General features: G+C 46.4%; 1 protein-coding gene and 1 long non-coding RNA gene across 3 annotated transcripts; one reads left to right on the forward strand and one right to left on the reverse strand.

The window, feature by feature from the left end:
• Nucleotides 1-2,681: 2,681 nt before the first annotated feature.
• Nucleotides 2,682-17,049, forward strand: LOC138744981 (zinc finger protein 850-like). 2 transcript variants are annotated; one of them, XR_011345910.1, is made up of 4 exons: nt 2,682-2,827; nt 5,404-5,653; nt 12,018-12,469; nt 16,001-17,049. XR_011345910.1 is itself a non-coding variant. In XM_069901946.1 (3 exons), exon 3 carries the CDS (start codon nt 12,643-12,645, stop codon nt 15,022-15,024), a length of 2,382 nt encoding a protein of 793 aa, XP_069758047.1. In that variant the 5' UTR covers nt 2,682-2,827; nt 5,404-5,653; nt 12,018-12,642; the 3' UTR covers nt 15,025-15,118. The 2 variants fall into 2 exon arrangements, 1 of the variants encoding a protein (XP_069758047.1); XM_069901946.1 differs by lacking the exon at nt 16,001-17,049 and having other exon boundaries at nt 12,018-15,118.
• LOC138745073 (uncharacterized) lies at nt 5,370-8,703 on the reverse strand. The gene is made up of 2 exons (XR_011345993.1): nt 8,533-8,703; nt 5,370-5,625 (listed from the first exon to the last, which is right to left on the reverse strand). It is a non-coding gene; the product is annotated as an uncharacterized lncRNA (long non-coding RNA).
• Nucleotides 17,050-18,223: the final 1,174 nt, after the last annotated feature.

The following is an 18,223-nucleotide window of genomic DNA, read 5'->3' on the forward strand; positions in this document are numbered from 1 at the left end:
ATTAGGGATGTTAAACCTGGTGACAAAGTATTGGTTTTGATTCCAATGCAGTCAAACACTTTAAGAGCTCAGTTTTCAGGACCATATAAGGTGAAATAAAAAATTAACCAGGTCACCTATGTCATTGAGACGCCTGATCATTGAAGAGAGACCCAGGTCTGTCACATAAACATTCTTAAAGCTTATTTTGAGAAAATGACTGAGGAGGAGACTAGGATTCCAACCAAGGTGCTAGTTATAGAGGAAAATAAGGAGGAGATAAGTTTCGGGGAAGGTCATGGAGCAGAGAAAGTGATAAGCCCCAGGCTGGAAAATTCTATAGTTTTGCAAAACTTAGACACCAAGTTAATGCATTTGACTAAATCAGAAAGGGAAGAAATGAAAACATTACTTATGAAATTTAAGGATATATTCCCAGATGTTCCAAGAAGAACTTCTGTGGCTTGTCATGATGTGGAAGTCAGTGATGCTAAGCCTATTAAGCAGCATCCTTACCAAGTTAATCAGGAAAAGAGCAGATTGTTGGATCAAGAGTTAGATTATATGCTCAAAAATGACATCTTTTTAGGTTTTGTACAGATTATCTAAAGGTAAACATGGTGACAAAGACTGATGCATTCCCTATCCCCAGAATGGATGATTGTATAGATAAGGTGGGGAAGGCTAAGTTTCTTACAAAGATTATCTCTTAAAAGGATATTGGTGTGTTCCTTTGACAGAGAAAGGCAGGGAGATTTCTGCATTTGTTACACCTTCAGGATTGTATGAGTATAATATTATGCCTTTTGGGGTGAAAAATGCACCTGGCACATTTCAGAGAACAATTAATGCAGAAATTCAAGGTTTAGAGCACACAGGAGCCTATATCAATGATTTAGTAATTAGTACAGATACATGGGAAGAACATGCTTGAATTAGAGCAGTTGTTTCAGAGACTGGTGGAAGCACACCTCACAGTGAATTTGCACAAGAGTGTGTTTGACATGCCACTGTAATTTATCTGGGTTATATAGTAGGACTGGGACAGGTGGCACTGGTTGGAGTGAAAGTATTGGCTATCATTGTGTTCCCTATCCCCTGTAATAAGAAAGCTCGTTGGAGATTTCTAGGTATGATTGGCTACTATCGTAGATTTTGTAAAAAAACTTTGCAGAAATTGCACTCCCATTAACAAATCTATTTGGAAAGAAAGAAAAATTTATCTGGTCAGATGCATGCCAGGAAGCATTTCTGAAGTTAAAGGCCATTGTATGCCATCAGCCTGTACTTTTATCCCCTAACTTTGAAAAGCCATTCTCTTTAGCTGTGCACACCAATGACGAAACGGTTGGTGCTGTATGGTTACAGAAGAAGGATGGTGATGGAATAGAACATCCTATTTCATACTTCTCAAAAAAGTTTAACGACCATCTATGAAATTATTCAACCATTAAGAAGGAGTTATTAGCACTTGTTTTAGCATTGCAACATTTTGATGTGTACATTTGTATTGCTCAAAAACCATTATTAATACATACTGATCAAAATCCATTAGTTTTTCTGTCCAAAATGAAAAATAAGAACAGACGGTTATTGAATTGGAGCTTACTATTACAAGAGTATGATTTAATTATTACACATATAAAGGGGATGGATAAAGTAATAGCAGATTATCAAGATGATAATCTGTGTAGATATGAATCTAATCACATACTTACTGTAAAAAATGAAGTATTCATTTTACTTATGTAATACTTCCATTAATTGTTAAAAATTTGTTCTTGTGGACCAATTTTCTTTAGCAGGGGAGGTGTTTCAGAGTTCTGTGTTGTGTATTGGCCTATGTGTTGTGTGATTTTGTGTTGAAAAGTGAGAGTTTGCCTTAGAGAGCCAAGGTGAAGGTGGACTCTGCTGTGAGAGTGGGAGACGGACTGAGCATGTGCAGAAAATTATCTAGAAAATTCTGGACTTGGATGATAAACCACCACTGGGGGTCCTGTGGAGTTGGAGAAAGCTCAAAACATGAGTCATTGTCTGGAAGACAGTTTAGAATGTTGGGATTTCACTAAGGGATGAACATTCCGAAGGCCATCAGAAGGATCTGGACCAAGTCGTTGTTCTTCTCTCTGTAAGCAACACAAGACAACTTCGAATTTTGTGCTCTCTCTCTCTCTGTCTCAAAGATCTTTTGGCTTAAGTTTACCAAATAAACTGAATTTTGTTAAATATCTTTGCTTCAGTTGAGATCAAAGTTTTTATGAGTCTTGTGTGTTTTGTGTCTAAGTTTTTCTGTGGGCTGGTTGGAAATGTAACAGACTTTAATTGCATATGTTATATTGAGGCTGGGGAATTTATTAGTTTTACACTGTTATAGAAATTTGCATAGTAAACAGTGGGCATTCTTATAAAAGGGGGGCAGATTTTGAATTAAAATTTGAAGGTGAATTGTTGTTAATAAAGTAATTGTTCTTCTTTACCCCTGTGTGATATGCCGGCTTTGTGGTTGCTGGTTTGATCTTGTAACAGTGGGGAGGGGAATGTTGTAGATGGGGGAGGTGGGGAAGCCCTGTTGATTCAGGGTGGGATCAGGATGACAGTGGGAGATGGTCTTGTTTGTGGGACCAGGAGGTTGAATGAACTGGTGAGATCAGGAAGCAGGTGACGTCATGGACCCTGTTTGTACACATCACCACCTGCTGGCCGCCCTTTGTATGTGCAGGTCGGGTTGAGCGTTGATGTGATTGGTCCTTTCTGATCACATGTCGGACTGGCCATGTTAGTCCCTCTGTGCTGTGGGATAGGAGGCTTCGCTGGTCTCTTAGTTAATGCGAGTCAGCGCTGTCGATGTGTAAGAGCTTGAATTTACTTGGCGATGGGAGCGGGTGGTCCGAGGGGCAGCCGCTGATCCGTGGGGCTGTGACTGGGTCGGTTGTCGGTTGTTGGTTGTGTCTGAGCCACATAAACCCACATTGGGCCCAACTTCACTGGGTCCAAAGGCCCGGAGACGGGGCCCTTCTTCCCGGCAGGAATTTGGGCTCAACAAGGGCAGCTCTCCTGTCGGGCCTGTCCCTATTATCACCCTGTCCGCTGTTCACTGTGGGGTGGGGCATTACACTGGGGACTGGGGGGAAAGGGGGGACATTACACTGGGGATTGGGGGAAAGGGGGGACATTACACTGGGGATTGGGGGAAAAGGGGGACATTACACTGGGGACTGGGAGGGGAAAGGGGGGACATTACTCTAGGGACTGGGAGGGGAAAAGGGATTGGGGAGGACGTCACATAGGTCTGGGAAGGGAATGGGGAGGGTGTTACACTGGGGATTGGTGGGGGTCAGCCCATCTGGGTGGGGGTCAGCCCATCTGGGTGGGGGTCAGCCCATCTGGGTGGGGGTCAGCCCATCTGGGTGGGGGTCAGCCCATCTGGGTGGGGGTCAGCCCATCTGGGTGGGGGTCAGCCCATCTGGGTGGGGGTCAGCCCATCTGGGTGGGGGTCAGCCCATCTGGGTGGGGGTCAGCCCATCTGGGTGGGGGTCAGCCCATCTGGGTGGGGGTCAGCCCATCTGGGTGGGGGTCAGCCCATCTGGGTGGGGGTCAGCCCATCTGGGTGGGGGTCAGCCCATCTGGGTGGGGGTCAGCCCATCTGGGTGGGGGTCAGCCCATCTGGGTGGGGGTCAGCCCATCTGGGTGGGGTGGGGGAGTGCATTTGGGGGCTACATTCTTTATTATTTACCTTTCAAATAAAACAGAACAATACAGTACAGGCCGTTCGGCCCTCAGTGATGTGCTGGCCCATGTATTATTTAAAAATCCTACTAAACCCTCCCTACGCTTTCGCCCTCTAATTTCCTTTCATCCTTGTCTGAGTCTCTTAAATGCCCCAATGTTCCAGCCTCCACCACCGTACCCAACAAGGGATTCCAGACATCCACACACTCTTCGTTTTTTTTTAAAAAAAGACTTACCCTGATGTCTCCCCTCAACTTCCCTCCTTTAACTTTGTACATATGTTTTCTGGTGTTTGCTGATCCTGCCCTGGCTGTCCACCCTTTCTATATCTCATATAATCTTGTAGACCTCTATCAAGTCTCCTCTCATTCTTCTATGCTCCAAAGAGAAAAGTCCCAGCTCTACTAACCTTGTCTCATAAGACTTGTTTTCCAATCCAGGTAACATCCTGGTAAATCTCCTCTGCAAACTCTCCATGGCTTCCACATCCTTCCTATAATGAGGTGACTAGAACTGAACTTAAGTGTGGTCTCATCAGGGATTTGTAGATTTGTCACATGATCTTTCTACCCCTGAACTTAATCCCCCATTAATGAATCTGAGCATCCCATTGGCTTTCTTAACTATCCTATCAACCTGTGCAGCGACCTTGAGGGACGTATGGATTTGAACCCCAAGGTCCCTCCGTTCATCCACACTCTTAAGTAACCGACAATTAATCCTGTACTCAGCCTTCTGGTTTTTCCTTCCAAAATACGTCAACTCACACTTATCCGGATTGAAATCCATCTGCTACTTTTCTGCCCAACTCTGCATCCTGTCTATATCCTCTTGTAACCTTCGGCAACCTTCAGCTCCACCCACAACTCCTCCAAACTTCGTGTCATCCTCAAACTTACTGACCCATCCTTCTCTCTCTTCATCCAGGTCATTTATAAAAATTACAGAGCGGGGTCCCAAAACAGATCCTTGTAGCACTCCACTAGTCACCAACCTCCTGGCAGAATACTTTCCTTCCACTACTACTCTCTACTTTCTTCCTACAACCCACTGATTTTTTAATCCACTGATCCTGTGCCTCATGACTTTTTCAATGAGTTTTTCGAGGGGGAACCTTGTCTAATGCCTTGCTAAATCCACGTTGACCACATCTACTGCCCTACCCTCATCAATTTCTTTTGTTACCTCCTCAAAAAAACTCAATTACACTTGTGAGGCATGACCTTCCCTTCATAAATCCATGCTGACTATCCTTGAGTAGACTACTTCTCCAAATGATCATAGATGGTATCCTTAAGAATCCTCTGCATTAGTTTGTACACCACTGATGTAAAGCTCACCGGTCTATAATTCCCAGGATTCCCCCATTACCTTTTTTAAACAAGGGGACTACATTTTTTGTTCTCCAATCCTCCGGCACCTTCCCTGTGGCCAAAGAGGATTCAAGGATAAGGAACTCCTCATTTGGTGGAGTGGTGTAAGACTGATGAATCACGAGAGAATTTCAAGGAATGTGTACTGTAAGGAGCAGCCTCTTCAATGGTTTCAGAAACGTGCAATAACAAAATAAAAATGCTGTGATTTTTTTTTAAGTTCCTTGATGCAAGTTAGCAGCTCGTGTCTGTTTTCTTGCTGTAACAGACTTCTCACACTTTGTAAAGTTTTGTTTATGCAACTGTATTATTTGTTTTGGAGCAACTTCAGGTCCACCTTCAACATTTCGTGTAGTCGGCAGAATCCCAAGACAGGAATCATGGATCAAGTCAAATTGAAGAAGTGGCCGGGCCAGTGTTGGAGAAACAGAGGGAGATAGGCCCCCAGTGTAAATTTACCTTGATCTCTCACTGTCGATCCCCTGGTGGAACAGTCTCTCGCCCAATGTTGACTGGAATGCCTTGACGGGATCCACAAAAGGAGCTGCAGGAAGGAATACGGATTACACGAGGTTAGTGTATTTTAATGGGCAGTGAGTTTGAGATACTTGGTCAGTTGAACTGAACTCAGTCTATTTGGGAATTGGGCAGTGAGCAAGATGACTCCTATTATCATTGGGAAGGAGTCTGGTAGAACTCAGTCTTTGGGGGAAATTAAGAATTGGACCATGAGTCAGGGGACGTAGTCTATTAGGGCGTGGGGAATTGGACAGTGAGTCGGGATTCAGTCTGTTGGGGATGGGGAATTGGACAGTGAGTCAGGGGACTCAGACTGTTGGGGATGGGGAATTGGACAGTGAGTCAGGGGACTCAGACTGTTGGGGATGGGGAATTGGACAGTGAGTCAGGGGACTCAGACTGTTGGGGATGGGGAATTGGACAGTGAGTCAGGGGACTCAGACTGTTGGGGATGGGGAATTGGACAGTGAGTCAAGGGACTCAGACTGTTGGGGATGGGGAATTGGATAGCTAATCAGGGGACTCAGTCTATTGGGGATGGGGAATTTGATAGTGAGTTGGGGGATGGGGAATTGGATAATGAGTTGGGGCATGGGAATTGGACAGTGTGTCATAACTCGACTATTGGGGGAATTGGACTGAGGACTCGGTCAGCGAGTTCAGAACGTCTGGTGTAGTGAGTTATTTGATTAAAGAGGAGAAGGTACAGATCTGGATATGGAGACATTTGGCGAGGCAGCCAGGAGAATACAGAGAAAAATATATGACAGAACACAGATAAGATTAAGTGCAGCGCTGACTAACTGGGCTAAGAAGTATGGCCTGTGGGGGGGGTGGGGAACACGCTGAGTGAGCTTGTTGACAAAGAAACACCAGTTCATGGGAAACACCAGGAAAGAAGAAGCACAAGAAAGAAAGGACTGGTCCATGCTGGCAGGAAAAATCGCTGTGGGATCCCAACCCCAAGGCTGGCTCACTGGTGTTGTTTGAGGGAAACGATTTGGAACAGACTGATGATCATTGAAGTTCCCGATCTCCACGATGTCCTCGTTTGTGCCCTGGTGTATCTCTGCCCCCCCCCTCCCCCCCTGCTGCTTTCCCTGCATTAACAGCTTCTGTCATTCTTGGTTCCCCTTCAGTTTCCCCTGTTCGTTCATAGAGGGAGAGAGAGAAAACTTTCCACAACTACTTCCCCATTATGTGACTAACTTAACCCTTTGTGTGGATGGCAGCTCTTTTATTGATGATACTGATTAGTGATACTTTGTCTGTGCTGGTGTTTCTGATTCTGAAGGTTCTGAAAGTACTTTTTCTCTTCACCCATATCTTCTCCAAAAGCTGAACTTTTTACACTCTCCATGTGTGCATTTTAACGTCTGTACCGATACTTCTATTAATAACGCCCTTTTTGTCAAAATCTGTTAAAATGCTCCACAGCTCCCTGCCAAACTAGCAGAGAATAGGTTTACTGTGCACACACAAGTACCACTTTGCAAAGTCATTAAAAGCTGTATGTGGATTTGTTTTGGAGCAACAAAATTATAGCATTACAGGGGCACAGGCACTGGTGGGGGTGTTTTAAAGGACATTGACGCAGTGACATGCTGTTGAGTGTGGAGATACCAACACCCAAAAGGTGCTTAAGAGTCAAGAACGAGGCCAAAATCTTCCTGTCACATAATTCAATGTCCATCAAGGTCCAGGTCAGACAGGGTCTGTCCGTACCAGCCAGGCCAGCAGGTACAAAGGGGAAGTGACCCAGGAGATTGGATGCAGTTTAGGTGAAAAGTCCGATGAATAGGTGCAGCAGGCTGACTTGGGATTATACAAACACACAGGGAGCTGGAGCTGCAAGGAAAACCCCATCGGAACAACAATCTGGACCCCAATTGTCGACTCCACCTTCCAACTGGAGGGACAACAACTTCTATTCTGTCTCTGCGTCTCCAACCAGACGTCATGAACATTGCCTTCCCATTTCTGTTCATCCCCTTTTCTGAGTCTCCCATTCCCTCATCTCTCTGTCTCCTTTTCTCCAACTCCCCAACCCTTCCCTGCCTTCTGTCAGAGAGAAACCCTCTGCCCTCTCCCCGTCACTTCTCAGCATCTTGCTCTTTTCCCCTCCCACCTGTATTCACCTATGATCTCTTAACAGTTCACCTGTGCTGCTCCCCCTACCCCTCTGCTTTTTCATCAGCGACTCCCTATTTTTCCACAATTCTGGCAAAGGCCCCAGTGGGAACATGACCCTTCCACACATGCGGCAGGTGAACGGACTCTCCTGGGGGGAGCACACCCCTTCCCATATATGCGACAGATAAACGGACTCTGCCCAGGGGGAACACACCTCTTCCCAGATGTGGCAGGTGGACAGACTCTCCCCAGGGGGAAACACACCCCTTCCCACACACGCAGCAGATGAACAGATTCTCCCCGGGGGATCTCACCCCTTCGCAGATGCAGCAGGTGAATAGACTCTCCCCAGCGGGAACATACCCCTTCCCACACACGTGACAGGTGAACGGACTCTCCCCAGTGTCGCTGCACTCATCAAATGGGTTTGTGTGCGGCCTCCCTGGTCAACGGTCATTTTGGGCCTGAGCCCTTCTTCAAGATATGAGTAAATATCTGGCAGTGCCTGGACAGAAGGAAAGAAAAAGCCAGGGGGAGAACAAAAGGACAAAAGGTGTTGTTTGTATGTGGATAGGATATTTGGGAAGAGGAAAGGTGGGAATTGACAGGGTGGGGGTGGAGGGAGATTAGGTTCTGTGAATGCAGGGCTGTTAGGAATAGAAGGGAAGGTCTTTTGTGTTTCGCTGCATCTTAGTCTGGCCTATTCCGTGAGGACCAGTTTTGTAGCCGAAGGTGGCAACATCCAGGTTTGTGTATTTTCCCCATCCCTTGCCTGTCGCTCAATTGTCCAGCCTCTAACCTTACTCAATTCTCAGATATAGCTGGATTCCTGTCACCAGCAGCATCTTTGCAAGGAACCACCTTTCCCATTCTCCTACTTCCCACCATTGGTGCTCGGGCATCCCTGTGTACAGTTGTGAGTGAACTCGATTGACACATGAACGGTGTTTCGTGGGGTGATAGCAATTGAGTGACAGGTCTCTAATGTGACAGTTGGTGGGTCAGGTGGTTCCGATTGGTTGGAAATTGTTCATCCTTTTGACGTCACAATGGAAAGTTGATGTGTGTTATTGAGACGTTGGACAGAGCAGTTTCTGGATCGTTGAGGATTCTGGGTAATAAAAGCTGCCATGAGCATTCTGTTCAAAAGTCTGAAATAATTCCTGTGCTCTCCCTCAGATCATCACGTGCTTACTCAAATGTGGTTTGCAAAACTAGACCCCATATAACAGTAAATCCTGGGCTCATCATCAGTTCCTTGCTCTCCACAGTGTTGCTTCTCCTCCTTTCCATTAAAAGGCCATATCGATGAACTTCCGAGCACCTTCCTCAACCCCATAATTGGGGAAAAGGATAATTAAGTATAGTTGTTTCAGAAATAGCTCATTTTGTTTTTGTTGAGATTATTGAGTGATCTGCCATTTCTCCAAAGTGATGGAGTGCAGGGACCACGTAAGTTAGATGATAACACCCCTGCCAGTGATAGGACCCATTCAGAGTGTGTGTGCTGAGTAGGTATCGAGCATGAAGCCTGGGGGTTGATCTCAAACTGAGAAGTGACATTCGTACAGTGATCAATCCCTGACCATGTTTTATACCTTGTGCACGTGCCATCCTTAGTAAACAAGTTCAACCACATGTAGAAGGGTGCAATGCACAGATACTTATTAAATTATTAAACAGGTGGCTTGCAGATCTACAATATAAGATGTTCACTCTCTTTCCTCTCTAATTATTGTGACATACCCAAGCTCAGTCCTCCGTTTGATTAAATGGGATTGCCATTATTGGAACTCCCTGACCACTGCGGGATGGTAATTGGGTACAAAACCCAACACTGAGACACTTTTGTGATTTTAACATATAGGAGAGACGTACTCAAATATGTGTGCCCCTGTCATTCTTGCTTTGACTCTTTTGAAGAGTCCCCCATGTTCCCTATTACCTGAAGTATGACAAAAAAAATCTTCATTTACATTAGCAGGAAAATGCAGTCCATTATCTGTATTAATAATGGTTGGGAGTCCTGTAGTAGAATTGTTTCTGCTGTTGTGCTTGACATTGGGATTGCTTCCCCCCCATCAACTAAAAAGGTCAGTGATATAAGACGGTACTTCTAGCTATGTACTCTAGATAATTCTGTAAACACCCAAAGGATCCCATAGGCATTTGTCCCCTTCCCAGAGGGCACTTGACTGCTTTGCCAGGATTATTTTTCTGACAGATAACACACGCCCACGTTCTCCTCTGTGCCTCTTTTCGTAGGTTAGGATGCCACATTGTTTGAAATACCTCTTGTACCATTCCCTCCCTACCTAAATGTGTCATTGCACAGGTACAAAGGCAAATGAGGGGCTGGGGGTGGACATCTCTTCACACGTTACAAGGTCCAAATGAGGGGCTGGGGACAGGCATCTCTTCACACATTACAAGATTCAAATGATGGGCTGGGAACGGGCATCTCTTCACACGTTACAATGGTCAAATGAAGGGCTGGGGATGGGCATCTCTTCACATGTTACAATGTCCAAATGAGGGGCTGGGGACGGGGACCTCTTCACATGTTAAAGTTGCCAAATGAAGGGCTGTGAACAGGCATCTCTTTACATGTTACAACGGCCAAATGAAGGGCTGGGGACGGGCATCTCTTCACATGTTACAATGACTAAATGAGAGGCTGGCGACGGGTATCTGACACAGTTGATACATACAAGGCATTCTTTATGGGGGAGCCTAATAAGGTAAGGAGCTCCCAGGGTTGCCACAGAGCACCAAAACATGGGCAACCCACAAAAGCATAACCTGAATCGCTGTAAATGTTAAGGGAAAGATCTCTTCCTTTGATGCATGCACGAGTCAAAGTGAATAGTTCAGCCCGATGAGCAGATAAGGGTTGGTGGAAGGCAGCATCTTCTATTTCAGTGTCACTGTCCCTTACCATCGCATATCCAGATCGCCGTTGTCCCTTCTCATCTACAAACCATGTTGTCACTTTGTTGATCAGGCCGTCTGTTAGATCGTGGCAGGCCGAGGTCAGAAGATGTTTTCTCTGCAGGCAGTCATGATCTGGTTGTTCCTCAGGGTTGGGGACAGGTGCTGAATTAATAGTGGCACAATGATGTACAGGCCTTGGGGTTGTGCACCGTATGTGGTCTGGGTGAAGCGGATATCATGTACAAACCCAACCGGATCTCCATTCCTGTCTGCAGCATGATGTGCTATCAGTAACATTTCCTGGGGGTTCCACAGTGTATAAATCTGGACCGTAGGTTACCGGCCTGAGGATGAGGGAGAACTCAAAGGGGAAACATGCCACCAACATCTGTAATGGCTTCTGAGGCCTTTTTCTAGGATATGTCTTTACTCGTTCTGCTACTGAGGTTGGGCCAGGTGGTGCAGTTGTCTGTTACTGAGGGGCAGTAGCAGGGGAGGCTCCTCCAGCTGCCTGCGGCAGTGGTGCCTGGGCTTGTGGCACTGCCTGAGGAAGGGGCTTATAGAGGGATGGTTGTGCCCATAAAAAGGAATCCTTGTTATCATGCCAGAGTAGGGTCGCCATGCCAGAAAGTGGGTCCCCAGGGTCATCTGATTGTTTATTGGCTGCTTTGGTGATCATCTGGCAATGGGCCTTACATTCACCATTTCTGCCCTTTTTGTCCTGGTTCTCGTGCTACTCACACTGATTTCAAAACCTCCCAGTCCTTGGGTGCACCCTCCTTTGTATATATCTCTGTCCCCCTTCTACTTGCACAGTCTCTCCAACTCCTTCCCTTTGTCCTGAGCCACTCATTTAATCCTTGTTCCCTCCATTCTCCCATCCATTTCTTCCACTTCTATCCTGTGTGCTTTTCCCATAATAATTGTTCCGCTTCCTCTATCATCCTCACAGACCATGATCTGTGAGAAGGGTCAGCATGGACAGGTAGACGCATGAGGGTGAAATTTAGCAGAGAAACAAGCATGATACGTTTTGATGGAAAGGAGAAGCCACAAACCATATTATGAACCCAGTGTTTACTGTTATATGGGGGGGCAACATTTTAGTGAACCCACCTGACCCACCTACAGTCACATTAGAGACCTGTCACTGAATCACTCTCACCTCATGTGGCAACATCCAAGTGTCAATCATGTTCGCTCCCTACTGTACACAGGGCTCCCCGAGCAGCAATGTTGGGGGATGGGAAAAGGGGTTCCTTTGCAAAGACAGTGTTGGTGGCAGGAATTCAGAGCATTGGCTGCAGAGAATGCCTTGCTCACTCTCACTCCACCATCTTCTCTTCACAGGGTGAAGAAAGCAGTGCGTCTGCAGACAGGAAGCTTCAGACAACACCACATTGTGGTCTGACACTCCAACTGGTTACCTCAGGACCATAGTATCAGCCAGATTTAAGGGTGGATCAGGAGCACAGAGATCACTGCAGGGAGAATCCTTACACCCATTGAGTGCATGAACTGGACTTCAGGCAATTGGCCAAAGTGGAGGATCAGGTGACCAGTGATACAGCAGATAAAACACTCCAAAGTGAAGCGTGCGGTGAGGTGGGGCTTTCTTTGGACTTGCTGGAAACAGATCACTGCGCTCTCACTGGGGAGAGATCGTTCCCCTATTCCAAGTGTGGGGAGATTTACTAGCTCTGACGCACTGCTGCAGCACCAGTATGTCTCCACGAGGGGAGTCCATTCCCCTGTTTTGACTGAAAGAGCTTTCAAACCTTCAAGGGCTTGGAGGAGCACGAGTGAGTTTCCCCTGGGGAGTGGCCATTCACCTGCTGCGGGTGTGGGAAGGGGTGTGTTCATCGTTGGAAGAGTCTGTTCACCTGCCGTGTATGTGGTAAGGGGTGTGTTCCCCCTGGGGAGAGTCTTCATCTGCCACGTGTGTGGGAAGGGGTTCACCCAGTCCTCCGGCCTCATGAAGCAACAGAGCGTTCACTCCAGGGAGAGAGCCTTTAAATGTGGTGTGTGTGAGAAGGGGTTCTCTCACCTCTCCAGCCTGCAGGCACACCAGCGGGTTCACACTGGGGAGAAACCGTTCGACTGCTCCCTGTGCGGGAAGGGGTTTTCTCACCCCTCCAACCTGCAGACACACCAGCGGGTTCACACTGGGGAGAAACCGTTTTCCTGCTCCCTGTGCGGGAAGGGGTTCTCTCAGCGCTCCAGCCTGCAGGCACACCAGCGAGTTCATACTGGGGAGAAACCATTTACCTGCTCCCTGTGTGGGAAGGGGTTCTCTCAGCTCTCCGGCCTGCAAGCACACCAATGGGTTCACTCTGGGGAGAAACCATTCACCTGCTCCCTGTGTGGGAGGGGGTTCTCTAACCCCTCCAACCTGCAGAAACACCAGCGGGTTCATGATGGGAAAAAACCGTTCACCTGCTCCCTGTGTGGTAAGGGGTTCTCTCGTGCCTCCAACCTGCAGAAACACCAGCGGGTTCACACTGGGGAGAAACCATTCACTTGTTCCCTTTGTGGGAAGGGGTTCTCTCAGCCCACCGGCCTACAGGTGCACCAGCGGGTTCACACCAGAGAGAAACCGTTCGACTGCTCCCTGTGCGGGAAGGGGTTCTCTCACCCCTCCAACCTGCAGAAACACCAGCGGGTTCACACCGGAGAGAAACCATTCACCTGCACCCTGTGTGGGAAGGGGTTCTCTCAGCCGTCAAACCTGCAGGCACACAAGCGGATTCATACCGGAGAGAAACCGTTCACCTGCTCCCTGTGTGGGAAGAGGTTCTCTCAGCCCTCTGGCCTTCAGGCACACCAGAGTGTTCACACCGGGGAGAAACCGTTTACCTGCTCCCTGTGCGGGAAGGGGTTCTTTTACCCCTCCAACCTGCAGAAACACCAGCGGGTTCATGATGGGAAAAAACCGTTCACCTGCTCCCTGTGTGGTAAGGGGTTCTCTCATGCCTCCAACCTGCAGAAACACCAGCGGGTTCACACTGGGGAGAAACCATTCACTTGTTCCCTTTGTGGGAAGGGGTTCTCTCAGCCCTCCGGCCTACAGGTGCACCAGCGGGTTCACACCAGAGAGAAACCGTTCGACTGCTCCCTGTGCGGGAAGGGGTTCTCTCACTCCTCCAGCCTGCAGAAACACCAGCGGGTTCACACCGGAGAGAAACCATTCACCTGCACCCTGTGTGGGAAGGGGTTCTCTCAGCCGTCAAACCTGCAGGCACACAAGCGGATTCATACTGGAGAGAAACCGTTCACCTGCTCCCTGTGTGGGAAGAGGTTCTCTCAGCCCTCTGGCCTTCAGGCACACCAGAGTGTTCACACCGGGGAGAAACCGTTTACCTGCTCCCTGTGCGGGAAGGGGTTCTCTTACCCCTCCAACCTGCAGAAACACCAGCGGGTTCATGATGGGAAAAAACCGTTCACCTGCTCCCTGTGTGGTAAGGGGTTCTCTCATGCCTCCAACCTGCAGAAACACCAGCGGGTTCACACTGGGGAGAAACCATTCACTTGTTCCCTTTGTGGGAAGGGGTTCTCTCAGCCCTCCGGCCTACAGGTGCACCAGCGGGTTCACACCAGAGAGAAACCGTTCGACTGCTCCCTGTGCGGGAAGGGGTTCTCTCACCCCTCCAACCTGCAGAAACACCAGCGGGTTCACACCGGAGAGAAACCATTCACCTGCACCCTGTGTGGGAAGGGGTTCTCTCAGCTGTCAAGCCTGCAGGCACACAAGCGGATTCATACCGGAGAGAAACCGTTCACCTGCTCCCTGTGTGGGAAGAGGTTCTCTCAGCCCTCTGGCCTTCAGGCACACCAGAGTGTTCACACCGGGGAAAAACCGTTTACCTGCTCCCTGTGCGGGAAGGGGTTCTCTAACCCCTCCAACCTGCAGAAACACCAGCGGGTTCATGATGGGAAAAAACCGTTCACCTGCTCCCTGTGTGGTAAGGGGTTCTCTCGTGCCTCCAACCTGCAGAAACACCAGCGGGTTCACACTGGGGAGAAACCATTCACTTGTTCCCTTTGTGGGAAGGGGTTCTCTCAGCCCACCGGCCTACAGGTGCACCAGCGGGTTCACACCAGAGAGAAACCGTTCGACTGCTCCCTGTGCGGGAAGGGGTTCTCTCACCCCTCCAACCTGCAGAAACACCAGCGGGTTCACACCGGAGAGAAACCATTCACCTGCACCCTGTGTGGGAAGGGGTTCTCTCAGCCGTCAAACCTGCAGGCACACAAGCGGATTCATACCGGAGAGAAACCATTTACCTGCTCCCTGTGTGGGAAGGGGTTCTCTCAGCTCTCTGGCCTGCAGGCACATCAGCGGGTTCACACTGGGTAGAAACCATTCATGTACTCCCTCTGTCAGAGGGTGTTCTCTCAGTCCTCCAGCCTACAGACACATCAGCTGGTTCATACTGGGGAGAAACCGTTTACCTGTTCTCTGTATGAGAACCTGCAGGTTCATGATGGGGAGAAATCTGGTCCCTGTGTGGGATCGGAACACCCAGTCTACTAGTCTGCAGAGTCACTAGAGAGAGTTCACACCTGGGAGAGACTTCTCTCTCCCAGCAAGTACGGAAAGGGATTCTCCGATTCCTCCTCTCCGCAGTGCCACTGTTGAATTTGTACTGGGGAGAGACCGTTCACCTCCCTGATCTGTGGTTGGGTTTCAGTGTTGAGATCATAAAGCAGAGAGAAGCTGGTCGAGACTTCGCTGTGCAAGTTCCCTTTGATGTTTGCAGTTGATTGTTTGAAGCTCTGCGCTGCAACATCGGGATTCTCAGATGGTTTCAGCATTTATAAAAAGTAAGTTTGTGGGCATTTTGGTGCTGAGCCTTTTGCCAGGAGTTACAAAAATGAGACAGACACCTGAATAAATAGGCGAAGGGAACGGGGTAGCAGGGGATTAAATGTGGGCACCAGGGGAGTTCCCTGTTGGCAGCCCATGGGATAACAGCTTCTATTAGCTGCTCCTGACCTTTTCAATCCTTCCAACCTCCACTCCTTTTCCCCAAAGTCATTTTTTTCCTTTTTTTTTCTCCCAAAAATTCAAATAAGTTCAATATGAATACACGATGAGCTACAGGTGGAAAGAAAAGAAGAAATCTCCACCTCTGGGGAATCATTCTCTATTATTCTGCAAGACATTAATGACCTGAGGAAGGGCATTAACAAATCTAAAAATGATGGTAAAATATCAAAGAATCTATTGCTCACATTGCTAATAAACTGGACGAGTTACGGACTGTTAATGATTTTCATGATAACAAAATTAGGATCTGCAAACTGGATTTGCTGTTTCCTTTTTTAATCAGATGGCCATTCCTTCCTGGGTTACAATTGGATTGTGCAACGTAGAAGAAGAGATGACAGAAGAATTTGTATATAAATGGGACTCTAAATTAAAAAAATAAATAATCCTCTATTGAGGCATGTATTTTATGTCTGGGACCAGATGAAACAATTTATAGCACTGAAAGGGATTATTCTCAAAGATGCCTTTATTTCAAAATAATATGATACCATTGACTTTGGGTAATAACATTTTAAGCTCCTGGTTCCCAAATGGTATCCAGTGTATTGAGGCTTGTTAGAAATGACAGAGGCAACTCGTATCTTTTGAGAAACTAAAAATAAATACAATTTGACTGATAGAACATTCTTCTGCTATCTCCAATTCCGGTCTTTTTGAGGGATAAGTTGGGAACCATCATTGGCCCTGTCAATGTGCACAGACATGGAGGTTCTCGTTCGAAAGGGCAATGCAACTACATTCCTTTCTACTCTGTATTTCCTGCTTCAAAAATTGGGTTACATAGATCTCTGGAGATCAACAATGCTGGTCAAATTTATGCTTAGAAAGTGTGACAGCTCTTATTAATTCAAGGTATAGAATTATCCATTTCAATTTTTTACATCAATTCCATCTCACACCTCAGAGTTACATCATAGCAAATCGGAAATTACAAATCTACGTTTTAGGTGTGACATAGATATTGGTACTTTTATACATTCTACCTGGATATGCATGAAATTAAGACCCTTTTGGATAAATTTGGGGAAATCTGAACAAAAATGATGGGGGTGGACTTCCCTCTTGATCCACAATTGTTCCTTTTGGGGAATTTTCCATTATGAATGTTAATGTCCCCAAAAATAAATCAAATTTATTAAAATCATTTTGGCAGTAACATGGAAATCCCATTCCCTCTTCCACCTTGATCATTGGAATATGGAAATGCAAAGTTGTAAACCCCTGGAGAAAATTACTTATAATCGTAGAAATAAATATAACATGTTCATCGATATTTCACTATCTTATTTGAATTATTTAAATGCCCAGATAGTTTGGACCAGTGGTTCTCAACTTTTTTCTTTTAATTCACGTATCACTTTAAGTATTCCCTATGCCATCGGTGTTCTGTGTGTGATTAGTAAGCAATTGCTTAAGGTGGTATGTGGGTGGAAAGAAAGTTTGAAAACTGCTGTTTTAATCGTCCCTCAATGACTCATTTCCAAAGGAAATGGGCCAATGACAATTTTTCTCAAGCAAAATATTTCAGTAACAATTGGGTCTATAACAGTGATTCTCAACCTTCCCTTCCCACTCACATCCCACCTTAAGCAATCCCTTACTAATCACAGAGCACTTATGGTGTAGGGAATACTTAAAGTGGGATGTGAGTGGAAAGAAAAAGGTTGAGAACCACTGGTTTAGTCTATTTATTAAATATTTTATATTTAATCTTCATCCCTTATTAGTAATTTAACATTTTTATTTCTTTATTTGATTGTATAAAATGTTGATGCCAGCTCTTTCCCCTTTTCCTTTTTCTTCTCTCCCCTCTGTCCACTGTTTCTTTTCCTTTCTCTTAAGGTACGCACGAGTCATTTCTAGGCTCAATGTGCATTTTAAGGATATAATTTATTTGTTTATTTTTATATATTCATATAGACATTCACTGAGTCCAAAAATAAAAAAAAATAAAAGGATCTGGAAACTTCACGTGAACTTGTGGAAGCCCAACTTTGGGACTTGCCATGAGATAATATGGTGTTAAACAGATCTAATCTTATTTTACTGAAGGAAGTCACTGATTTGGATGCCAGGACCAGAAGAAACAATTTAAGAATCATTGGACTAAAGGAAGAAACTGAATCTGTCCACCTTACCAAATTCTTTGCTGAGTTTCGCCGTGAAGTGTTTAGTCAGGACTTGCTAACTACAGTACCAGAAGTTGACAGAGCACACAGATCACCAATTCCTAAACCAGCTCCTGGTAGCAAGCCTCACTCAATAATTCTCTGCGTACACCATTTTCAGATTAAAGACCAACTCATATGAGAATCCCAGCGTACAGGGATGTTGCATTATCATGAACAAAACATTCGGATTGTTGATGACTACTCCGTGTGGGTCATAAGGAACATACTCAGTATAAAGTTGTGTTTCAACTTTACAAAGGTTTTATGTCAGTGGTTCTCAACCTTGTTCTTTACTACTTTAAGTAATCCCTATGCTATCAATGCTCTGTGAT

This window comes from Narcine bancroftii, chromosome 1, assembly GCF_036971445.1.
Source record: "Narcine bancroftii isolate sNarBan1 chromosome 1, sNarBan1.hap1, whole genome shotgun sequence".
Lineage (NCBI taxonomy): Eukaryota > Metazoa > Chordata > Chondrichthyes > Torpediniformes > Narcinidae > Narcine > Narcine bancroftii.

What these genes read in the sequence shown, in the direction of transcription:
- LOC138744981 (XM_069901946.1), top strand. Translation starts at nt 12,643, where the DNA reads ATGAAGCAACAGAGCGTTCACTCCAGGGAGAGAGCCTTTAAATGTGGT.